The sequence below is a fragment of the Lissotriton helveticus genome, chromosome 5_1, assembly GCF_964261635.1.
Source record: "Lissotriton helveticus chromosome 5_1, aLisHel1.1, whole genome shotgun sequence".
Classification (NCBI taxonomy): domain Eukaryota; kingdom Metazoa; phylum Chordata; class Amphibia; order Caudata; family Salamandridae; genus Lissotriton; species Lissotriton helveticus.
In genome coordinates this window covers 129,421,427-129,447,776 of record NC_136065.1, presented here as the reverse complement: position 1 = coordinate 129,447,776, position 26,350 = coordinate 129,421,427, and the positions used below count along the sequence as shown (strand labels likewise).

Here is a 26,350-nt window from a genome sequence, read left to right as displayed (position 1 = left end):
GGTATAGGTTCCTACTCCTCCTGACTACAGGGACAACGGCCATCTTCCTCATATGTGAAGGCACAGCCCTTGTACCAGCCGTGTGCATAGCGTGAAGCATGTGCACGTAACCAGCTCCCCATTACAGAGATGTTAATAGAAAAAGGATTTATGGAAAGATTTGATCCAATTTAATCCGTACTTTGCACCGTATAATCTAATTGAAGTCTTAGTAAACAAGCTGCTTTGCTAACTGAGCAAAAGGACGAACAAGGAAAGTGGGGGTGTGATTGGCACGGTGTTCCTTGCTTGTGAACTTAGTTAAACCTGCATGGAGTTTAAGGACATTTTTAAATGATTTGTTTTTGATTTTTAAAAATGGATTGGTAAAATGCTGATTCAACCCAGATCTGTGACTGGGGGTGAGTGTCTGAAAAGTTTCAGCGCTCCGTCCATCATCTCCTTGTGTTTGCTTTGTTCGCCCTAAGTTGGCAGGTTATACCCAGACGTGGGCCCCTTGCTCACTTTGCCACTGGATTCAAGCTAGCCTGGCTGATGAGGGCTGTTAGCCCGAAACTGGTCCCAGGATGCTTGTTTCCGGTCCAGGGAAGACATGGCTTGGCAGTTCGGGCTGGACGGTTCCCCCGAGGCACAGGGTCAAGACTGATTTGCATATAGCTGTGTCTGAACTGGGGTGGAAAAGTGAGCTAAAGAATGATGATGGATTCAACCCAGATCTGTGACTGGGGGTGAGTGTCTGAAAAGTTTCAGCGCTCCGTCCATCATCTCCTTGTGTGTTCAAAATGCTGTTTAAGCCAACCAGGAATGAATAAAAGCAACCGCTGATATGTGTTTTGCCATCATTATAAAATGTGTACTTCCCTCCATAGATATAAATATGTGTAAATTAAAAATGTATTTCAATTTCCACCAACTCCAGGGAGTTCCAGCTGGTAAAATTGCCTGAGGCTTCAGCTAACCTATTACAAAACACCACTACACTGTGAATATATGTAAACAAATAATCAAAGAAGAATCATGAACTACAAAACATGTGTAAAGATAATGTGCCCATCAATAAGTGAATTCAAAGAAGATTTAAATAGCAGGAAAGGCGCAAAGCATATGGCTCATAAGGGTTTGCCCCTGTTACATCTACAAAAGAATTCAGAAATATTAGAAGGAAAGAGGCTATCAATGCATTTTTCACTCCTATTATGGGTCCTCCTGATATTTCAAACCCAATATTTACAGCATGTGACTATAGTAAAACTACTCAGTTCACTTGGAATTGTTTAGCAAGATGGGCATGACATTGCGGCATAAACTTCCTGAACATGACGCATATTTTACTACCGCGTTCCTCGTTTGCTTTTGGGCATTGACATTTATTGATTGAGTTCTGGTGCCGATTCCTGAAGGTCCGTTGCCACTTGCACCGGGTAGATAAAGATTACCCTTTGCTCAATATCGAGTTTAGTGCATCTAATGCAGCTGATGGGTGTTTCCATAATGCTAGACTAGGCCTCGGTCTGTAACTCTACTTTGAACGACTTGGTGATAGTGGAACTGAATGGAACACATTTTACACTAAGATCTTCATTGAACCCTCAATCCACCTGGTGCATCAAAATAGCATTGACAAATTAAATTCAATCTCAGGAACAGATGATAAACAAATCATGCCATCAGATTGGAAAAGGACTTTAAAAGGCAACGAGGCCCAAGTCAAAGACTTTTAACCAATCTAATATTTTGTTGAGTTGCCTGCAATTGTTTTCCTTTTGTTCTTCACTGTGGGTATCTAACAGCATTGCTCCACAAGAATCATTATTGTGTACAGCCTTTTGTACGGGCTTGGCTTATGAATGCTCTTAAAAGAGTATCAGAGAAGGAAACAAAACGGCCCATTAAGAGAGTAACATAGATGGACATTATTTGGATGACCCCAAATTTTCAAATCCTAAAACATTGACAATTTAGCAAGTTAACCTTCACGTCCACTGATATCCCAACTCCCTACTAGACGTTTGCTGCAAATGGACATTTTTTCTTTGCCTGTTACAAAGATAGCGCCAACTATGTCACTGCTGCCTCGGCTACTGAAGCCCACATCGAGCGCCCTTTGCGGTTCGTTATAAAGTTATTATTGAGTGATTCTTTAATATTGTCTTGTGCTTGATGACTGTCTTATAGCCTCCTACTATCATTGTAGAGGAGAGTGATGTACCTCCTTAAGTCAAATACCTCATCTAATTCTGTCTGCCTCAACAGACACTCCATATCCCCTGTCAATGTTTTATACCAGAGGGCAGTTGTCTTTTGGGGGGATAAATACTTGATGTCCAAAAATGTTTTAAAGCAATTGTGAACTTTGAAACAGTAGACTGGAAATCCTCACCATATTCTTTGACCTGAAAATATGCGTGTCCAGTGGTTTTGAAATCGTTCTTGTAAGCCGCATCAATCTTCCAAATGCCAAACCTGTAACAGAAAATACAAGGTGGGCAGATTAATACACGTGACTCATTATAACTTTAATGAAGTGACTTCAAAGGAATATTGGCACATTTTGAGCACACCCCTACGTTTAGCAGTTGAGCCATTGTATGTCCATTGACAGAATGACATTCTGTGCATTAACCTGTGGATTTAGTTCACTTGCGCCCCCGTCCACTCCTACCATGGCCCAGATCTTCAAAGGGTGGCACGCATGCACTCTCCATGCTGCCTGTTAAGTTGGTTACTCAAGGAACTGACAAAAGAGTTCTATTCAGAGCCCAGATAGTGACTTCTGGCCAGACACTAGGTGCTGCCTATTGGTTAGACTAGAGTGAAACACCTTGATTTCTCAAAGCAGTTCTCTAAAAAAAACAATAAATTAAATTCTCTTTCTTGACCTCATCATTCTGGCAGGAGGCTCTCTCCAAATCATGTCCCAACTATTTCCTGTGTATCGACTACCGCTTTTAGGAGCCCCAATGCCCAGATAGATCAATGTCTGCCTTTATAGCAGTTAATAAAATCCTTTTTTACAGTTACCTGCCAACACCTCATAGCATGTAACCTCAGCTACTTTTATGATGCTCACCTATATCAAAACCCCTTTACTGGTAGAGTGCAGCATTCAAGTAATTGCCTACTTTTTAAGACCCCAAACTTTTATGGGTAAAGGTACTCTCTCATGGAAGAAACAGCATTCACACCACTTGCCATTCCTCATTTTGCCTTCGTTCAAACAATCTGTACATAGAAGGTTCTTAAAACCGCTCTTCCACAACACCTAAATTTGCCTTTCTCTGTAAAGTCTTTCTTCTCTGTTTATCGCTTTAGTTTCTGTTACATTTACAATTGCTGTTTATCAGTTTGAGCATTCACATCAGTTAGTACACTAACAGACCTGAAAGTGACACTTCTCACAGCTATATTGGATGACCCTGGCATTTAAGCACCCTTCAAGGGACAATAGCATCCTTCTAAAGAGCTGTCACATCTTACAAAATAATGAAATGCATCTTGCAGACTAATACGTTGACTGTTCTAAAATAAGCAGCCTCTGCCTGCTCAGAGAGACACTCAGATCATGTTCGAAAATGATCCTGTAGACATCTTCTCTAATATCTCACTTTGCATCCCTTTTTGCTCCTTTTCATGTTACTCCCTCCCTGTTGTCTCTCTCTTTCTCTCTTTCTCTTTCCCCAGCTCTACCCCTTTTGCTTGCCCTATCTTTCCCATCCCTCCGTCTCATTCTCTCTATCCACTCTCTCCACTCTAGAGTCACTATTCTTCTCAACATATCTCTCTCTCTCTCTCTCTCTCTCTCTCTCTCTTTCTTTCTTTCTGTCTCCCTAGGCCTACATGTGATATACATGTGGCCTCTGTCCAGTGTCATTGTATAAAATGATTGATTGCCCAGCTTCCTGTGCTGGGTGTTATATGTAGGACCACTGGAATCATGCCGAAGATTAGAACACATTATGAGTCATTATTAACTAACATATGCAGGAAGAAAAAAACAAATTATGTGGTGTAATGCAACACATTTTGTGTCAGTACTGATCCCCTGTTTTGTCATTTTTTTTAACAATGTTAATACTGTCTGGGCGGAGAATGCACTTCATTATTATCAGCTAAACACCTAAATGCAGCAGTCAGCAAAAGAAAGATGGCCTGTCACGGGGAACATCCATTACGACGCGGCGTTTACACCGCACTACCATTACAGCGCTGGTTTTACAACGCAAGTCGTTACCACGACTTACGCTTGAGGGCGCTCTAGGCTAAGGAATAGTAGATTTACTATTCCAACACCTTCCCTACCGTAGGCTGGTGTTGGAATAGTAAATCTTACTATTCCTAAGTCCAGCACCTTACAGCGCAAGTCGTGGTAACGACTTGTGTTGTAAAACCAGCGTTCTAATGTTAGTGCGGTGTAAACACTGCGTTGTATTGACATACAACCCCTGTCACTGCAGAGTAAATGGCTGCCACTTTATGGCCGCATGTGTGGCAATGTTTTTAGTAACTTTTGATTCCTTTTAGCAAGTAAAGTTATTTGAGATTAAAATCTGCTAATTATGGAGTATACTATGGACTGACTATGTGGCAAGTGTGGCAAATCCATTGTTACGAAGACAATGCCACAACCGCAGAAATGCATAATTCCAGTACCACTAGTTTTACCTAAACTGAGCTGGCCTGCACAAAATGCACAACTACAAACCTGCAAAGAGGTAATGCACTAGTGGAACATATGTCTTAGACAGGAGCACTGAAGACAACAGCAAAAAATAAAGGAATAAAGAAAGATAAATTCAAATCGCTCTACTTTGGATTGGCGGGGATTTTGAAATCTGGAAACGATACAATTCCAATGAAGTCCTCAGCTTCGACTAAGTCCACTTTGACACCTTCGGGATCCTTCCAAATAAAAAACAAAAAGATTAAATGTGTAAACTCATTTCTTGAGTGGAGGTAAACAAAACATTTTATGCTTTAGTAATGCTGCAAAATATTTTGCGAACTATAAAAGCTTTGTGCACTTTTTACACTGTGTAGGGATGCCCAGCCTCTAGTCCAGCCTGTCAATTTTCGAAGGCAGGCGAGGTGTTCCTTCTCCCAGTGACATCATAAAAGAGGAGGTAAAATGCATCAGGTGTTTTTTTTTCAAACTCTAAGTGCCTTATTAGCTTTTTGTTTGTGGGATGGGATGCTCTGTCTTTCCCATCGTATTACAAGTGCATTATATCCCATGGCACTTCAATAAGGCAGTTGGCGTCACATTTGTAAAGGAGTAACCCTTCACCAAACTCTGCATCAGGTCCTGAGTCTTTTCCTGTGTTGTTGGGATATGAAAAAAGAGCAGCCCTTGACATGGTTGTCTTCTCTTGGTATATGCACTTTGCCTTGCCATTATAAAGAGGTCATCAGAACTCTATGGGACAACAGCCTGTCAATCACAACTTTCAAGCAGTAGTTAGATGGTAATGATCTGGTGGCAGGTTTCTGAGCAGGGACGGTCCTCCACTGACGTCAATGCAGCCAGCAGAACAGCAATATTGTTCTTTAGGTCACTACATACTTAACCAAAACCCACCCAGCTACATAGACTGAGCGAAGGGATAATGTGGACTAAGTATGTGCGAATTTTGCGAATTCGCGATCCGCGAATTTGCGGATTTGCGAATTGACGATCTGCAAAATTTGCAAATTTGTGCGAATTTGTGGATTTATTTATTTGTGTGTGTTTGCGGGGCGCTTTGCATGTTCGCGGGGCGATTTGCATGTTCGCAGGGCGCTTTGCGTGTTCGCGGGGGTTTTGTTGTGCGAGACCGCTCGTTGTTGTGCCCTTCTGCCCCACTCGTTTTTGTGCCATTCTGTCCTCTGCCCCACTCGTTTTTGTGCCCTTCTGCCCTCTGCCCCACTCGTTGTTGTGCCCTTCTGCCCTCTGCCCCACTCGTTGTTATGCCATTCTGCCCTCTGCCCCACTTGGTGTTGTGCCCTTCTGCCCTCTGCCCCACTCGTTGTGGTGCCCTTCTGCCCTCTGCCCCACTCGTTGTTGTGCCATTCTACCCTCTGCCCCACTCGTTGTTGTGCCCTTCTGCCCTCTGCCCCACTCGTTGTTGTGCCATTATGCCCTCTGCCCCACTTGTTGTTGTGCCCTTCTGCCCTCTGCCCCACTCGTTGTTGTGCCCTTCTGCCCTCTGCCCCACTGGTTGTTGTGCCATTCTGCCCTCTGCCCCACTGGTTGTTGTGCCCTTCTGCCCTCTGCCCCACTCGTTGTTGTGCCATTCTGCCCTCTGCCCCACTCGTTGTTGTGCCATTCTGCCCTCTGCCCCACTCGTTGTTGTGCCCTTCTGCCCTCTGCCCCACTCGTTGTTGTGCCCTTCTGCCCTCTGCCACACTCGTTGTTGTGCCCTTCTGCCCTCTTCCCCACTTGTTGTTCTGCCCTCTGCCACACTCGTTGTTGTGCCCTTCTGCCCTCTGCCCCTCTCCTGTTTTGTTTTAGAATGGCGCCGGCAAGCTGCCAGCGCCATTCTAAAATAGTTACTAAGTTAGCTTCATCAGGAAGCACTAATAGATAAAATAAAGCAGGTGTTCGAATTCAGTTAAACTCGAGCACCTGCTTCTATTAGTGCTTCCTGTTGAAGCTAACTTAGTAACTATTTTAGAATGGCGCTGGCAGCTTGCCGGTGCCATTCTAAAATAGTTATAAGCTTGAAGCTTGAACTTTTGCCCCCCGGATCCGTTCCGCCCGCGGATTTTGGGATTTTCGGCAAATTCGCGGATTGCGAATTTGCCGAAAATCCACAAAATCCGCGAGCGGAACGAATTTTGCGCCCATGCTTAATGTGGACCCCAGCAAGACACCATAGTCTTGGGTACTTCATACAAACACAAACCTCAAGGTAAGCAACGCACATCCCAGTCCTTCGTATGGCTCACACCCAGATTGGTAAAGATCTCCGGATGGATACACCGAACAGCATGACAACAATACACATACTTGACATATCAACCACACCCATGTTACTGATGATCCTATTCAAACAGGGAACTGACTCCAGTCTAGGACAGAATCCCCGAGACCTGAACCCAACAGTGATGCAAAGCCATAATAATTGAGACACCCACTGGGGCAAGAACAAACTTTGCGTGTTTGTGGGGGTTTTGTTGTGCGAGACCGCTCGTTGTTGTGCCCTTCTGCCCTCTGCCCCACTCAGTTTTGTGCCATTCTGCCCTCTGCCCCACTCGTTTTTGTGCACTTCTGCCCTCTGCCCCACTCGTTTTTGTGCCATTCTGCCCTCTGCCCCACTCGTTGTTGTGCCCTTCTGCCCTCTGCCCCACTCGTTGTTGTGCCATTCTGCCCTCTGCCCCATTTGTTGTTGTGCCCTTCTGCCCTCTGCCCCACTCGTTGTTGTGCCCTTCTGCCCTCTGCCCCACTCGTTGTTGTGCCATTCTGCCCTCTGCCCTCTGCCCCACTCGTTGTTGTGCCCTTCTGCCCTCTGCCCCACTCGTTGTTGTGCCATTCTGCCCTCTGCCCCACTTGTTGTTGTGCCCTTCTGCCCTCTGCCCCACTCGTTGTTGTGCCCTTCTGCCCTCTGCCCCACTTGTTGTTGTGCCATTCTGCCCTCTGCCCCATTGGTTGTTGTGACCTTCTGCCCTCTGCCCCACTCGTTGTTGTGCCATTCTGCCCTCTGCCCCACTCGTTGTTGTGCCCTTCTGCCCTCTGCCCCACTCATTGTTGTGCCATTCTGCCCTCTGCCCCACTCGTTGTTGTGCCCTTCTGCCCTCTGCCACACTCGTTGTTGTGCCCTTCTGCCCTCTGCCCCTCTCCTGTTTTATTTTAGAATGGTGCCGGCAAGCTGCCAGCGCCATTCTAAAATAGTTACTAAGTTAGCTTCATCAGGAAGCACTAATAGATAAAATAAAGCAGGTGCTCGAATTCAGTTAAACTCGAGCACCTGCTTCTATTAGTGCTTCCTGTTGAAGCTAACTTAGTAACTATTTTAGAATGGCGCTGGCAGCTTGCCTGCGCCATTCTAAAATAGTTACAAGCTTGAAGCTTGAACTTTTGGCCCCCGGATCCGTTCCGCTCGCGGATTTGCGGATTTTCGGCAAATTCGCGGGAATTCGCTGATTGCGAATTTGCCGAAAATCTGCAAAATCCGCGAGCGGAACAGATTTTGCGCCCATGCTTAATGTGGACCCCAGCAAGACACCATAGTCTTGGGTACTTCATACAAACACAAACCTCAAGGTAAGCAACGCACATCACGGTCCTTCGAATGACTCACACCCAGATTGGTAAAGATCTCCGGATGGATACACCGAACAGCATGACAACAATACACATACTTGACATATCAACCACACCCATGTTACTGATGATCCTATGCAAACAGAGAACTGACTCCAGTCTAGGACAGAATCCTCGAGACCTGAACCCAACAGTGATGCAAAGCCATAATAATTGAGACACCCACTGGGGCAAGAACAGACTTTGCCTGTTCGCGGGGTTTTTGTTGTGCGAGACCGCTTGTTTTTGTGCCCTTCTGCCCTCTGCCCAACTCGTTTTTGTGCCATTCTGCCCTCTGCCCCACTCGTTTTTGTGCCCTTCTGCCCTCTGCCCCACTCGTTTTTGTGCCATTCTGCCCTCTGCCCCACTCGTTGTTGTGCCCTTCTGCCCTCTGCCCCACTCGTTGTTGTGCCATTCTGCCCTCTGCCCCATTTGTTGTTGTGCCCTTCTGCCCTCTGCCCCACTCGTTGTTGTGCCCTTCTGCCCTCTGCCCCACTTGTTGTTGTGCCATTCTGCCCTCTGCCCCACTCGTTGTTGTGCCCTTCTGACCTCTGCCCCACTTGTTGTTGTGCCATTCTGCCCTCTGCCCCACTTGTTGTTGTGCCCTTCTGCCCTCTGCCCCACTCGTTGTTGTGCCCTTCTGCCCTCTGTCCCACTGGTTGTTGTGCCATTCTGCCCTCTGCCCCACTGGTTGTTGTGCCCTTCTGCCCTCTGCCCCACTCGTTGTTGTGCCATTCTGCCCATAGTCTTGGGTACTTCATACAAACACAAATCTCAAGGTAAGTATCGCACATCCCAGTCCTTCGTATGGCTCACACCCAGATTGGTAAAGATCTCCGAATGGATACACCGAACAACATGACAACAATACACATACTTGACATATCAACCACACCCATGTTACTGATGATCCTATTCAAACAGGGAACTGACTCCAGTCTAGGACAGAATCCTCGAGACCTGAACCCAACAGTGATGCAAAGCCATAATAATTGAGACACCCACTGGGCAAGAACAGACTATTAGTGACAGGGGACTGACTCTGGGATAAAACAAAATCTACATTTGGAAGAAGACATACACCATGACCGGAAGCATACTGATGCTGTGGAGTGGTGTGGCTGACTGGTTAGAGGCGGCAGACCCAGAAGCAGAGAACGGCCCGGGACCAGGGTTCAATTCCCGATGCGGCAGGGTCGTGGACCAGGGTCAGCGGACTCGATAATTCTCGCCTCGGTGCCTACTCTAACCAGGGATCACACTCGGCAACTCTGGGCATTAAGCTTGCCTCATCTCTACAACGGCCCCCCACAGACGCCGGGGATGCCTGGTTTCACCTTGGAGATACCCAGAAGGGACCATCTCACAGGGAAAGCCAGGACGGGTTCCCCAGCGGTCTTCAGCGCCGGGACGCTTACGGGCAGCTGTGGGGCTTACGGGCAGCTGTGCGCTTAACAAGTCCCACACATGAAACATGCTGGGATCCACCTCCATCAGGACACTTGCTTCTAGGTCTTTAAAATACAGATGCAAGGCCAGAGACCGTGAACCATCCTCCAAACTTTAGAGCACTGTCATATGGAGCCAGGGCATACACTGTGCCTAGCAGACAAGTACGGTAGGACCAAGGAGAATCTGACACTAGAAGAGGTAAACACCTACAGCATGTCAAATGAGGATTAACCTGGGATAGAGGCACATACCAACATGGGATGGAAACACGCATGCGCGGGGCAATGAACACTCACAAGCACACAATACACAAAAGCAGGCAGGCAGTACACAAATTCAGTTAAACTCGAGCACCTGCTTCTATTAGTGCTTCCTGTTGAAGCTAACTATTTTAGAACGGCGCTGGCAGCTTGTTGGCGCCATTCTAAAATAGTTACAAGCTTGAAGCTTGAACTTTTGCCCCCCGGATCCGGGGGCCAAGCATAAAGGGAACTGAACAATGGGACACCGAAAGCACCAGCACCACACTGCTCAACAAGCACAGACAGGCAAGCAATTCAGAGAGAGAGAGAGAGAGAGTGATGACAGTGGGGCAGGAACAGACATTTAAGGTGCAGCTGAGACAAGGTACTGGTCCCTCACTGAGTCAGCTGCCCAGAGGCAGCAAAGAAACGCGCATCTTTAAAGATCCGAATTATGGTGAGCCACTTTAATTTCTCATGTACGCCTCGTACTTTGGTGCAGTTACCTGTCGAGAAGGATTATGAATTGGTTCATCCTTGTCTACTAGGAGTGCATCAACCTGTTGCTAAAGCCCACCATCTGCCTTACTTTGAAGCAGTGATCATGTATCTCAGCTTTGAGAGGAGCCTTCTCCTGACTCTACAGCAACTGCACAGTTGAAGATATTGGGGGAGGTGTGCAACAGCGCCCTCCTTCTGGGACCAGCAAGGAACTGATTGATAGGGAGGGCGTCAGTCAATGGCCACCAAGATGGATAGCTGTGAACAGTATGATCCACGTTGCATACTCCTTATTCTGTAAAAACATAAGTGCAGGGGCCCAAAGTTTTCCATATCGCCTGCTGCCTCTGGTGCTGAATTCCAGGGTTGTCAAATTTTGGGTTTGCCCAATATTAAGACTTCCCAGTCTCAATTCCTCCTCATGTCTCTTTCTTCCATTCTCTGCACTTCATATCTCCTTATCCCACTCTTGTGTATTCTTTGTCATCCCTGCTTTCTTTGCCTAATTACTATTTTCTACTTTATCTTTCTCTTTCTCCTTCTTTTTTCCTATTTCTGTCTTTTTTTCTCTCTTATTCTGAGTGAAAGTCCTATGGTGAAAAATAAGACCTGACCCCATAATATGAGTGCTGCTGCCCACCTCCACCAACCACCTGCACAAATCAAGAATTCCTCTTATTTCTGCCTTCTAACTGATTCTGTATGATTTTGAAGTTAGGAATTTTTTTTTATAGTTTGTGTTGGATATTTTTAGATCCACTACAAGCAATTGAATCATGGTTAGATGCTATTGGCCTCATTTATGAGGCCTTGCGTCAGTTTTGCGCTTCCGATGCGTCACTTTTTGTGATGCATCGGTGGCGTAAAACATGCCCCCTGTTGCACACTATTTACAAAGTGACGCATCTAAGCAGATGTGTCAGTTTGTAAACCCCTGCGCTATATTATACCTGCATCAGGTATAATGTATGCAGGGGGGGGCGTTCCTCTGCAAAGAGCCTCGTAGAAGTGACGCAGTGAAATCTATAAGATTACACTGCGTCACTTCTAGGGTGCCATTGCGTCAAAATCTTGCGCCTGCCTCTTAGCAGGCGTAAGACTGACACAGGCCCTTTCAAATGGGGCTTGCCCCATGTGAAAGGACGTCTTGCTGGAGTTGCATCACTTTTGTGACACACTCCAGCAGTGCATCACTTTTGCGCTTACAGATACGTCAGAAATACTGACGTATCTGTAACTCCTTGCGACATGATGCGTCATTTATTAAATATGACGCATCAGGTATGTCGCAAGAAGTGCGCACTGAGAAGTGACGCATCGCTGCTTTTACGCAGTGATGCGTCATTTCTCATAAATGAGGCCCTATATACTTATTGCTTAATTTGAGCCAGTGGTTGCACGTGGGGCCAACCCACACTCACTTTTGGGGACAGGGACCTATACTTCAATATCAGACTTTGACCCAGAACAATAGAGAGAAAGGTAGACAGAGAGGAAAGAATGGGGAACGGAAAGGCAGGAAAACCATGCCAAAGGACGAAATCAGGGACAGATTGAGAAGAAAGGGGCAGGGAGGGTAGTGTCTGGTGGTGGATGAAAGAGGCAAGAGTTGGTATCAAGACTGGAGCATCTTGGTATTTAGCAACCCCAACCTTCCGTCGCACAGTGGGCTGGCTTCTGAGGAAAACATCTGGCCCCGGCACTTACTCTTTTTACAAATCAAGCACTATCAGCTATATAATTTCTTGTGATGTCACGATGGAAAGGTTAATTGATAATGGTATGTACCTGTTTTTGATACTATAGGGATCATAGAATGCTCGATGCCACCTCTGTATACAGTTTGAATTTGTTGATATGGCATCAGGCGCGTACCTACCGTAAACGTTAAAGTAGTTGTCCTCCTTGGTGGCTTCAGCTCTTCATCCAAAGAGTAAACTCTAACTTTTACTGAAAGTAGAAACAACAAATGGTGTCACAGCACATACTCAGATTGTTTTGGCAAGAAAATACTGTAAATGGCAGCTGTGGTCAAAGCTTTCTACAGTCCAGACATTAAAAACAACAGCTTTAAAGTGATGCTCATGTTTTACAATAAACAGTACAGGATTTCCTGGCACTAGGTCATGGGTACAAGCACCTACTTGGCACTACACCAGCCCCTCACATTCACAGCTCACCATGATGGGTGACTGGAAGCTTTTATTCTGACAATGTAGGTCAGAGAGCAGAATGCTCATCCAAGCCCATTTAGACATTTTTGAGTCTAGAAACAAATTCCAAAAATCCAACAATATCAGCCAGCAAGTCAAAGACTTACACAAATGATCCTGAGTTTAAAAGTCTCTTCTAGCTATGAACCCGACAATTGTTTTATTGTCTAACTGATGTGTTTTTTTCTCTTTGACTCCCTCACTCACTGTCTTGTTTCCCCATTCCCAGACCTGTACTCTTATATTCCCATTGACCCCTCGACCTTGCTCTGGGCTCTTGGAACTGAAGAAATTGCACACAAGACAACTTTTTGAAGAACTTCGCCTAACTATGAACTTCCATTTTTAAGCCAGCTCATGTCATCAATATATTATAAAGAAGTTTCTAGAGAGAGAGTGTTTTAAGGCATCCCTCTCCAGCCATTGGGTTCCAGATGTTTTAGTACTGTGCTGTGGCTTGGATTGGCTATCAAGGCCACGACATGCTGAGGATGGTTACAGCGCCCCTTTCTGTTCCTATGTGTTCATATAGTGCCACAATTAACTTAGCACTCTCAGTAGCTCCTCTACCAAGAATAAAGGCATGCCGTTGTTTCAAGCCTAGATTGTTCAAGAGCAAGGTAAGACAAGTAGACCCCTTCTTGGTGTAGACTTTACTATCAGCCTTGACGATAGATACTGGTCGATAGGACACGCATCTGGTAAAGTACTTTTATCTCATTTTAAGCACAGCTCTAGAGGCATTCTTCTACGGGGCGGGTGTCTTACACTACTTTTGGACTGCTGATCAAATAATATTCGTACATTTGTGTTTCTTAGTGATCATGTGTACTAATATGCCATCACATTTAATTGTGTGCTTCGATTGGCTTTTGAATGTCATAAATGTGACACTTCCATTGGACATGAAATGCATTCTGTGTGTGGTCTTTAATCAAAAATTAATCGAGAGGAAGGTTTGATGCCGGTATTTATGTAGAACACAATCCTATAAATAACTGTACATTTACACCAGCATGTTCATACATATCTTTGGATTTAGTTTTCAACTTTATGTGAATTCTCCCTGAAGCCAGGATTACTCCTAACAAGCTGTGACTTTTGCAGTTTTCCTGGAGTAAGCACCTGCATAAACCTTTACATATATGCAAATGTACAGACTAGTCATTTAGCAATGAGCAAATGCTTAGCAAACGTGCATGTGAACATTTGCAAATGCTAACTGGTTTTTCTTTTTCTATGTGGAAAAGCCACCTACCACAAACACCCACCAATTCAGAGGCTGATATCTCCCCTTTGCTACTTTGGATAGGAGTTTACTCCTGCCATTGACAGCAGTAAATCAAAGACAGGAGCAAACATGCCAGTGCGGAGGAACAGCCAATCAAAGGAGAATGTCTTCAAAGCTGCCCTCTGCTTCAGTGGTCAATCAATAATAATACCAGACTACAGGAGGTAGCCCTTAAACCCTGGTGAGACTAGGGCAAACATCTGTAATGTACAACAATGTTTCAAAGGGGTGTCAGTAAAAGGACCATTATAAACAGTACAATTAATTACAGAAGAACAAATCAAGAAGGGGGGGAAACCAGGGAGATCAGATACTTTGCAAGCTTTGAGACATTGTTGTATGTTTCAGTGGTCAACCAAGCATGATTGCATGTTCTCACAGTTTCAACAAAGAATCGGTTACTTTACCAGACTGGTCAGGGGTGTAGATGGGCTTGTCCGTCTGAATGAAGAGGAACCCATTTTCAAAAGTGATGGGCAGTCGCTCCTCTTTTGAAAAGCTCCCACTGTAGGCTCCCAGGTACACATAGAGGAAGGCATTGTCCCTCTTTGGGATATCTTTTGGCTGAATCTGGGAATAAAAAATTTAGTAAGAGTAATTGAGGTGCGTGCAGCAGTTCACCTCCAGAAGTGTGGTGCAGCCCATGATCGCTCAACCAGGAGCAAGGAACTGGAACCCACAGCACGCACTCCTGACACGGAAGAGAGAACTAGAATCACCCTCACCCAAGGCTTGGAAACCGGAAGCGAAAACCCACCTGCCGCTAGCCTAGTACGGGAGGAAAGGAAATCCAACCACCTCAATGGTGGTAATCCCATGCCCCATAACCTAGCACAGAAGGAAGCAGGAACTATCAACCTCCACCAAGACAGACAGATGTGTGAACCACACTGAAAGAAATAGACTAGATACAATTATACTAATATTTATTTAACATAGAGATAAGCAGCACAGCAACATATAGCAAGGCTGTCTTCAGTCAACTGCCTGGCATGCAGTTCCTAGTACCCCATGAACATTCTCAGAATCAGAACACAGGTTGAAAGATAACACTGTCCATTAACAAGCATATATAAATGTAACACACACCCCTCTGACATGACCTGGGGAGAAGGAAGTAGGACTCATTCACCTCCCCCAGCCCGGAACACTAGGGAGTGGAAATCCTTCCACACTACCCTACCAAGAATAGTGGGAATTGGATAGAAAATCCTACTCTGAACACCCGTCACCCTCTGCCAAGGCAGAGGAAAGTGAAAACTCTCCCCCGCTCCTCCCACCAAGAACAGAGGAAGTGAAAAACATCCCCCTCCACCGAACACAGACCAAATGGGAACCATCCAATGCCCGCACCTCCACAGAAGGCACGGGGAAGTGAACATATCCCACGATCCTTCACCAAGAACAAAGGAATGTGGGAAGGAAATACTCCCTCTCCCCCTCCCTGTGCAAGGACAGAGGTAAGTAGAAACTTTCTCAGGCTTCCCAGCTGCGGACAGAGGCAACTGAGACCCAACCTGACATCCCCCACCATGGACAGAAGAGAAGCAGATGGAAACCATCTCATGCCCCCTATCCCCAAGGACAGCTGGAAGTGAAACTATCTCTTGCCCCCCAGCCGAGGACAGTGGCAAGTAGAAACCCTCCAACACTCCCCCGCCTGACATAGAAGTAAATGGAAACCAACTGATGCCCCCACCCCGGAGAGAACAGAGGAAATTAGAAACATTTCCACACTCCCCCAACCAGGACAGAGGAGAATAGCGCACTCCATTGATGCAGTTAGAGCGGGGTTAAAAACATCACACTCTTCTCGATCTACAACGGAAGGCGGACACAACTGCCCCAAACCCTCCAGCCCAGTACAGAGGTAAATAAGAGCTATCCCGCTCTACTGTCAAACACAGAAGCAACTGAAATTCATTCCAACCATTTTGAGATAACTTAATTTTGCAACCCCTGGAAAAACATTCACACAATGTTTTCTAGATATTTAGGAACACATAGAACGTTTCAAAAGTAAAATGAAATTACCTATTTTTGTAAACAAATGTTCCAACTCGGGATTTAACAATAATTTGACAAAAATAATGGACTGCAGTAATTTTGACAAAAGCAATCTAACCAGGCCCCAAAAGAGGCAATTTAACATTTTATCCATGTAGCTCTTATATATAACAGGAGCCAAATACGATTGCCCCCTAAGTTGCCATGGCCTATGCAATGTTGAAATTGAGGTTTAACTCTGCCACATAGCGGTCCCTTCCTAAAAACTGAAGAAGACCTCAGCAGAAGACCACAAATACCAACCATCAACGTTACTTTGCCTTGGAACTGATTGCCTTGATGAAGCTGGAGAACCTTAAAATCATATGTGATTTTCTTATCCGGGTAGCTCTTGAGGCTTATATTTACATTCATCGGAGTGGTGTAGCCAAAGGTTTGAGCCACCACGTTTTCAAAAGCTCCAACCCGGATCAACTTAGGTCCTGTGATGAGGTATCTAGAAGAGAACGAAAACACTACAGTCAACAGCCAAACTCACCTTGCAGGTCAATGCAGCCACACAGAGGCTCACACTGCTCACACTAGCTGTGGGAAGGCAGGATTCTGCAAAACATATCTATCTACCGCTGAAAGCCACCACTTGGTAAGAGATACAGTCTGATCCACAATCAGGCCCCATTCTCAAAGCATAGTCAGAAATGTACCCCCATCAGTTCCTTACAACATTTGGAGCAAATATTCAACTAACTTAGAATTCACGAGGTATTCTACAACCCCACACGCAAGTTGCAAAATGTTGAAACTATTTTCTGAACTTCATGCTACTCACACAGTTTATCTACTCCACAAGTATAAATGCAGATGGTGTGTATTTCTGCATGTGTAAACATAATGCACTTAAAACCTTTTTTTCTTTAAGGTGATTATAATTTCTCCTATGAAGAAATCCCTTACCCAACAATTCCAATAATTGTTGTGGGTTTTCCCTCCCCATTCTTATCCTGAAGACTGTTTTACTCCTGCAATTGACAGGGGTAAATCTCTAAATGCATCCTGGGTAGGAGGATGTAGAGTATTAAATCATGGTGCTTTACAAGATTACTTATTTTATTTTAACTTCACCTGCTTGGCAAAATGCGAAGCGGGCATACAACTGCAAATAAAGGGGTCATGAACAGAAGCCACTTAGGTCCGCAGCACAAATCTTACTCAATGTGTATGTCTTTACCTACTCATATATGTAAGTTACAATTTTAAACTAATTTGCAAACATATCTATTGCCACTTAATGTAAGCGAACACAACTAATGCATTATTTTACATACCCAAGAGGCAAGCTGGGTATTTACAAAAATAGCCAACACGTCAATCTCGATACCTTAATCATGCCTAATTAGTTCATTCATAGCCTATTCTTGTCTAGGGTTTTGACTTCATTTTCTTTAGGACTTAAAAAAGGTTCAATTTCTTTTTGTTACATTCTTCATTTCTCCAATAAAATAATATCCTTTGCATGTATTATACCAGAACATTGTATTTAAATATCGAGCTAAAAAATATCATAGGCTAAATTTCAACCACCATATTGTTGTGAAGGTAAGAATATAGAGGCATGAACAGATTTTTTAACTTTATATAGCATGTACCTTGATTATATATATATCTTCAAAGTACATCGATTTGAAGTTAAGATTTGTCATTTTATACATACCCATATATACTTACCTTTACAATATTGGGTAATTAATACTTTGGCTACATTATTTTTGTACACAATATTTTTCTACCTGATCTTCTGAAATACAATCCCATTGCTACATACATCCTGTGAATTTCAATTTACTACAGCAATTCACCCAATTTTTCACTCTACTTATATATGGTCATTGCCTGTGTGACCGGGGAGTTCCCAGAAGTGTATCAAAAGCATATAAACTATGAAGGTCTCTGAAGATGGAAAGGATGCAATGGACCCTCCTGAAGGCAGAGTGCCTGGTTCAGTCGCAGGGCGCTGAGGTTCCTCCTTTTCACTCTTCTCAAGCATAACTCTATGCACAGTTGTGCTGAATGCTTTCCATAGAGCATTATGGATTCCTTAATGGACTGAGGGGTCCTGGAGGAGGTATGTTAGGAGAATAGGTTACAGTGCCGGTGCACGGACTGCGTGACTGCTACTGTGGGGAGCAGATGTGTACAGCTCACCATTTTCCACCGAATGCGGCTGTTAGCCAAGAGCGACCCCCAGCCAGGATCCTTTTTTATTTTTCTTCATCGAGAGAGTACATTTTTTACAATCTACCACGATCTACCAGCACAGTACACTCAAGACCGCCCTGCTATTGTTTCATAAAATTACTGATGGTGGCAGTAGGTCCAGCCTAAGGAAACTTCCTCCTTCTTGTTCTGGATGGACCTTGTGGGGAGCTCAGAGAACGAACTAGCAGAGGTAAGGGCAGAGGGGGAGTAGGGCGGGGCCACAGTGCAACTAAAGGATTGGCAAGACAGTCTTTATGCACTTTAATTTGATATGGAGATTAAGAAGAAGATTTATAGAGCTCTATGCAGCTGACACTTTAGCAATGGTGCAGGATTGCCCATACATCACTTTTACATCATTTCTGCATATGGGGAGGAGGTGCATTAAAAGACACAGTCAATAAGAAGTACGAAAAGCAAGAGAGTTGAAAGATTGCAAAGACTGACAGGAGACAAAAAGAAAAAAGGGAGGAAGAAAGGTGGAGAAAGAAAAGGGAACAACAGTTAGGAAATACCTCTCAAGAACTTAACTAGCTGCTACAGTTTACATAGTGAAAGGGGCTCCACTGACCATTAGTGACTGGTTGGCTTCACTATTTATATGACTTTCATTATGTCTGCTTGAGGAGACTGTCAGGAGTAGCGAACAAGGTAGTTAAAGGAAAGAACCCTCATGAGAAAGTTATTTTAAAAAGCATATAAATTGAGATGAACAACTCAAACTGAGAAACCTTTTAGGGATTTCTTCAAAGTTGACATTATAATTAACAACACATCAGCCAAAGATACTCATACATCCTGCTGCAAACACTCAATTGAAGGTCACCACTGATGGCACTGACACTGCAGGTTGCCTAAAGACTAAAGTAAGAAACAAACTAACAGAGCAGGAAAATAGAGGAGGCGGGGTCCTGAAATCCACAGAACTGACTATGTAGGGTGGAACAGCACCATTAAATGAAGAGATCCATATCGAACTATGGAATTAGGTGGAGAAAGACGGGGACCTTCAGAATATGCAAAACATAAGAGTAAGGTCACAGCAATATTCTATATTTAACACAGCAGGAATACCTAAACCTCGGTTTATTCATCTAAGCTAGACAGAACCGTTAGGCAGTAATAAGAATTTTAATAATAAGACTCAATATGTCCAGCTAATCAATATGTCCAGCTAATCACAGTGGAGGCTATTAAATAACAGAAGCTATAGTAGAGGTACAATTGGCAACTACGGCTGGCCCTGGGAGAGGGGCATTGAAGACTTGCAACAGGGATAATTTAGAGCCTCAAAGAATTATTCACATTTCAGCTCAAGCTCCGGCGGCATGCCAATGAATCATCATGAATCGATCTTTGTTCAAGAATTAGGTGAGCCCCAAGAAGAACATGCAGGGGATAGAAGGGGTTCTACATTGGTCCAAATTGATGCTGATGACAGAAGCGAAGGACCTTTAAAACGCTCAAATAGTGAAAGCTCAGAAAATTTTGTCTATATAAAAAGTACTAGAAGCAAACTTTTGAGCTCAAAATGAGAGATGCAAGGGGACTGAGTTAGCTTCCTTTATAGAGGATTGACAAGACTCTCAGCAAAGTCTTTTTACACAGTTACAAACAGATTTGAGTATAAATAAAATGAAAATAGAAACACTTGAGAACCGGTCATGGAGGTCAAATTTAAGACTTGTTGGTATTCCATAGAGGTGGTTACGAAGCTCGTTTCTTCATGTGTCTTAAAATAACCCTGCTCTAATCTCACAGTTACTGGGGTGTACAGATTATTCTTTAATAAGCCCAAAAAATGAACCAGAACAAGCACCAAGGCCCTATATTTTTAAGACGTTAAGGTGAAAGAAAAAATATATTGCAGAAGGTGATTCAGAAGGAGGGTAAAACAAGAAAGGTTAAACTTTATGGTCTCAATAAATAACAGTGGTGCTATGAGGTTGGCAAGAAAAGGCTTGGAGTCTCAAGCCTCACTTAAGATATCAGCAGACGTTACCACTAATTCATGGAGAAATAAGACTTCACTAGCTTTAATTCAAATTACTTTAATAAGTAATATAAGAGGGACGCCATTTTTGCCTGGTTAAAAATGTATCCCAAATATTATTTTTCTGAAGGAAATGCAGTTTATTCAGGGGAAGGAAGAAGACAAGATGAAATATCCCTGGATTGGCTATAGGTTCTTCTCCCTGGCTAATGTTACTCAAAGGGGATGTGGCAATATTGATTTAAAAAAAACTTCAACTGAAGTGTTCGTTCCCCATTAAGGATAAAGAGGGACACTGGATTATTCACCCAGTGGAAATCGAGGGAAATAGCTTAACTTTATCTCCTATTATGGCAAGGTGTATGATAATGAGAAGCCATTTTGTATTGTATTGTATTTTATTTATTATTTGTAACGCGCAACTGTCACCCTACGGGTATCCTGGCGCCCTTTTAGAAGTTAGAATGAGAATTGTGCAATGTACCAGGCAACATTATCTTAGAGGTAGAATATAACTTTTTATCAGACCTTCTTTTAGATTCCAGCCTCATCAAGCCAAGCACAAGATAAACACTGACAAGACTTTTAAAAATATATGTATTTATAATGGGATCTGCAATATTTGGAGACAGAAGAATACCACAATTTGAATCTATACCTATTTTTCATAGAGCTTCTGCTTCTAGAACTGCAACACCTGAAAACAAGTGTTCACTTGGAACTCATTTATGGAAAAATCTAATTTCAGACTTCTGTGTAGACTTAATATGTATAAGAGAATTTATAATAAACCAGACAATTGTTCTGTAATGACTTAATCTTTTTACAATTTAGAGTAGTGAACAAACAACCAGTAGATTATTATCTAGGTAATGTGAAATCAGATTGTGCAATAAATGAGTTCCAAGTGAACAATTGTTTTCAATTGTTCCAATTATACTCAAGTCACCTGGACATATTGGGTCACTCTTGTTCTTTTTTGACTGTACTTGCTTCTAAAATTGGCATGTTTTTATAGTCGCACCTCCTCTCTGGCCTAGACGTACAGCATCATGCTAGTAGGTATTCAGACCACTTGGCGATCGTTTTTATTTGTGCTATGCTTATACCTGCTAAATTGCTCAGATGGTATATGGCTTTGGCTCTTTTCCTAGAAAAGGACAATATAAAAATAATCAAAGAGAAATTCAAAACAATTTTACTCATAATGACCCAATGACAGGTGATGCCATAGCATGGGAAGCTTTAAAAAGTAATAGGGAAGTTTTAATATCACTAAGAATGTACAGATCTAAAAAAGGTAAGGAAGTAGTCCACTCTTTACAGATGGGGGTAGATGAAGCCTATCAAGTTATGGTAATAGGTCTGAGAGCGCTTTAAAAAAAGCGGTGTGAGATTAGGGCACAAATGAGAAACATTTATCTCTAAAGGGAAATAGTAAATAGCCAGACATTTTAGTAGCTGGTCTATAGGGAAGGGGAAACGTCCGGCGCTTGGAGCTCAAAGGAAATAAAATCAGAATTTGATCTTTCAAATTAAATATCAAAATTCCAACCAATTAACTGAAGATGAAGGACAAATTTACAATTTCTTTTAGATTATTACACTAGATTATATCAAGATTCACTGAAGCTGATTTGTATTTGGAACATCAGATAGATCAATTTCTCAAAGAGGTTGGACTTCCCTTTCTGACCAGAAGCAGCTGACATTTTGACAAAATAGATTCCAAACATACAACTGCGGCTGACTAAGGTTTCGCACTTAAGTTTCAAGTGTCGGCAAGTCCGTAAGGAGTTGTGCACAAGACCATCCAGAGCTAGCCGCAGAGAAGCTCCACTGTCTAGACAGATGCAAATTCTTATGGATAAGGATGGTGCACCAAAATAGGAGTCCAAGAAAATTATGGTATTTGAAAAAAGTTCCTTTATTGATCCGATTCTTTAAAAGGCTTCAGCCAACGCGTTTCGTTCCCGTTGGGAACTTCGTCAGGGCTGAAAGAGCACAAATAAAATCACTAAATACAATGACAAGACAAATAAATATAAGACCAAATGCCATCTCTCGAGATCGGTTTTGGACTTGAATTTTACAAGACATTTGCTTCATCCCTGATTAAACCTCTGACAACTCTTTAATTCTACACTGGGAGGTGGGAAGATTCCCAGTTCATTATGGAAAGATGTACTGATACATTTTCTTCTACAGGGAAAATCATCGATTTAGCCTACATCATATAGGCAAGGTATCTACTGAGCCATCTAGGCTGATGAGATGCACAGAGGACCAGGAGGCAAACAGATCCACCCTGTCCAAGTGACAGTTAGCACCACTTAGGGGCACACGTCCCTGTGCCTGAAGCAGAGCTGTTTTATAGAGCTTGTATACCACAGGGAACTTCCTCTGGCTAGAATCCTGCCTCTTTGTAATAGCAACCTCCAGAGGGCCTTTTGTGGCTGCTTTTATGGACAGAAGACACTAGCTGACCGTCGGTGTCTAAAATCAGAAGTGCAGTTGCACAGGTCAGAGGTACGGTGTGAGCATCATGGCAGAGGACAAACTTGGGTGCAGCCCTGGAAAGTTCAGTAGTAACCTGCTCTCGTGACTACATTGCAACCATTAGACACTGGAGCTTAGCACTACTCATATGTGCAATGTTTTCTGTCTGGTTTGCTCTGAAATGAAACATTAATTATTGACATGACTAAATATAGAGGTACTGCCACACACGGATCACTGACAGAATATCGACAGTCAAAATATCGAGATGACAAAATATCGAGGTAAAAATATAGACTGCCAAAATATCGACTTCCTATCTTCATACAGGTAAGTACAAAAATATCGACTCCAAAATATCGAGTGTAAAAAATATAGACTGTCAAAATATCGAATTTTTTAAATGTCTTAAAAGTAATTTAAAAGTAATATAATAATAAATAAAATTAATTTTAACTTATTTAAAATACTTAAATAAACATAACATTAAAAAATAATTTATGTAACTTTAAATTTTTTTATTTATTTTTAATACATATATATATATATATATGTATATATATATATGCTGCAAGGCTCGTCTTCAAGGAGACGAAAAGACAAGGAAGACCCAGGTTCGGTGCAAATTTAAATATTTATTTTTGTGCTTGCCATATCGTCACTATATATATATATACATATTATTAACAAAACATATACAATATTTTTACCGTAGGATAGCAAGAGGTTTAAATTTACTGTAACGACTCCAGTGAGTGCAACAGTAGGGAAAGCGTTGGATAGCGTAGGGGTAAAAATTACTATTCCCACTCCAGAGAGTGCAACAGTAGGGAAAGAGTTGGATAGCGTAGGGGTCAAAATTACTATTACCACTCCAGCGAGTGCAACAGTAGGGAAAGCGTTGGATAGCGTAGGGGTAAAAATTAGTATTCCCACTCCAGAGAGTGCAACAGTATGGAAAGGGTTGGATAGCGTAGGGGTAAAAATTACTATTCCCACTCCAGACAGTGCAACAGTAGGGAAAACTTTGGATAGCGTAGGGGTAAAAATTACTATTCCCAATCCAGAGAGTGCAACAGTAGGGAAAGCGTTGGATAGCGTAGGGGTAAAAATTACTATTCCAACTCCAGAGAGTGCAACAGTAGGAAAAGAGTTGGATAGCGTAGGGGTAAAAATGACTATTCCCACTCCAGACAGTGCAACAGTAGGGAAAGCGTTGGATAGCGTAGGGGTTAAAGTTACTATTTCCACTCAACAGAGTGCAACACTAGAGAAAGAGTTGGATAGCGTAGGGGTAAAAATTACTATTCCCACTCCAGCGAGTGCAACAGTAGGGAAAGCGTTGGATAGCGTAGGGGTAAAGATTACTATTCCCACTCCAGAGAGTGCAACAGTAGGGAAAGCGTTGGATAACGTAGGGGTAAAACTTACTATTCCCACTCCAGAGAGTGCAACATTAGGGAAAGCGTTGGATAGCGTAGGGGTAAAAACTACTATTCCCACTCCAGAGAGTGCAACATTAGGGAAAGCGTTGGATAGCGTAGGGGTAAAAATTACTATTCCCACTCCAGAGAGTGCAACAGTAGGGAAAGCGTTGAATAGCGTAGGGGTAAAAATTATTATTCCTTCTCCAGAGAGTGCAACAGTAGGGAAAGCGTTGGATAGCGTAGGGGTTAAAATTACTATTCCAACTGCAGAGAGTGCAACAGTAGGGAAAGAGTTGGAGAGCGTAGGGGTTAAAATTACTATTCCCATTCCAGAGAGTGCAACATTAGAGAAAGCGTTGGATAGCGTAGGGGTAAAAATTACTATTCCCACTCCAGAGAGTGCAACAGTAGGGAAAGCGTTGGATAGCGTAGGGGTTAAAATTACTATTCCAACTCCAGAGAGTGCAACAGTAGGAAAAGAGTTGGATAGCGTAGGGGTTAAAATTACTATTCCAACTCCAGAGAGTTCAACAGTAGGGAAAGTGTTGGATGGTGTAGGGGTAAAAATTACTATTCCAACTCCAGTGAGTGCAATAGTAGGGAAAGTAAATACTTCATATATAAATTTAAATAACATAAATAGTAATACTAATTACAAATTAATTTAAAAAATTTACAATTGTATAAAATATATTCAATAATTATTTATAAATACAAATTACAATTATTTAATTATAAAAATTACCTACTAATACTAATTAATTACCTATTAACAATAAATTAATTTACAATTTAATAATTATTCAATTAATTTTAATTACCAATTATATTTTAATTAATTACCTATTCATAATTAATTAACAATTAATTCTAAATAAATACCAATAAATTAAATGACATATTTAATTAATTATAATTAAATTACTTCCCACCCTATTCCCCTATAAACCCACAACCCGCTACAGAAAATAAATTAATGAAATTAACATATTTATCAATTAATCAATTAAAATTATTTACCAATTATATTTTAATTAATTAACAATTAATAATTAATTAACAATTAATTGTAAATAAATAACAATAAATAAATTAACATATTTAATTAATTATAATTAAATTACTTCCCACCTTATTCCCCTATAAACTCACAACCCACTACAGAAAATAAATTACTAAAATTAACATATTTATCAATTAATCAATTATAATTAATTTCCAATTATATTTTAATTAATTACCAATTAATAATTAATTAACAATTAATTCTAAATAAATAACAATAAATAAGTTAACATATTTAATTAATTATAATTAAATTACTTCCCACCCTATTCCCCAATAAACCCACAACCCACTGCAGAATTATATTACACAAAAAATAAAAAATAATATTAACTTACCTTAAATTCGATATTTTTGTTGTCTATATTATGTCTAGTCGATATTATGTCCATTTTATATTTTTTACTCGATATTGTGTCTAGTCGTTATTAAAAGCTCGATATTTTGACTCTAGACCGCCACACACGCCTATTCCGTCACATGAACGACTGAGTTGCACAAAAATGTTTGGATTCTTCCTCCCCAATTTGGTAGGTGAAATTAAACATAGACGAGGACCATTAAAATATGGCCAGCTTGAATCCTGCAGTGGCAGTCTCTTACCTTGCTGACAGCAAGACAGTTCTGAGTCCCAGAAGCCCCCTAGGACAGGCTGCCCCAGTAACGATGAAAAATGTGAGATGTACATCTTCACAGAATGTTATCACCCAGGGTATATAGCTACAGAAGCTTTATTAGTAATAATTTCATTTGCCCTGGTTACTGCATTTGGAAGTTGGGAAAACGGAGGACGGTTTAGTGATTTGTGATTTGGGTATGTTGATAAGAGGTACCATTCAGATGTTCAGAATGTTATTAAGTTATTGTCACTATTACTGTCTTGGAGAAAACTCCCAGAAAGCCCTCTAGAAGGTCAGTCTCAGCAAGCAAACCTTGGTATTCTGAGCACCCATCAATGAAGTTTTTTAGTTCAACTTTTTTGATAATTGTAGTTCACAAAGCCCACGCCATTGATTTTAAGATAAGATTGTGCTTGCACACGTTACATGTTCACTCACCCAAGGCCATGCCAAACCTGGTTCAAAGTGCATGGTGGACTTCTAAATTTGTCCCTCCTTCCACCCTG

At 42.3% G+C, this 26,350-nt stretch overlaps 1 protein-coding gene across 1 annotated transcript in view; it reads right to left on the bottom strand.

Moving 5' to 3' along the window:
• Positions 1-26,350, bottom strand: part of C5 (complement C5) — a 354,269-nt gene that overhangs the window by 291,664 nt on the left and 36,255 nt on the right. Inside the window, exons 2-6 of the mRNA XM_078641875.1 lie at positions 16,288-16,480; positions 14,385-14,547; positions 12,353-12,423; positions 4,808-4,899; positions 2,381-2,463 (exon numbers count right to left, since the gene is read on the bottom strand). Coding sequence (XP_078498001.1) covers positions 2,381-2,463; positions 4,808-4,899; positions 12,353-12,423; positions 14,385-14,547; positions 16,288-16,480 — 602 coding nt within the window. The remainder of the gene's footprint in view (positions 1-2,380; positions 2,464-4,807; positions 4,900-12,352; positions 12,424-14,384; positions 14,548-16,287; positions 16,481-26,350) is intronic.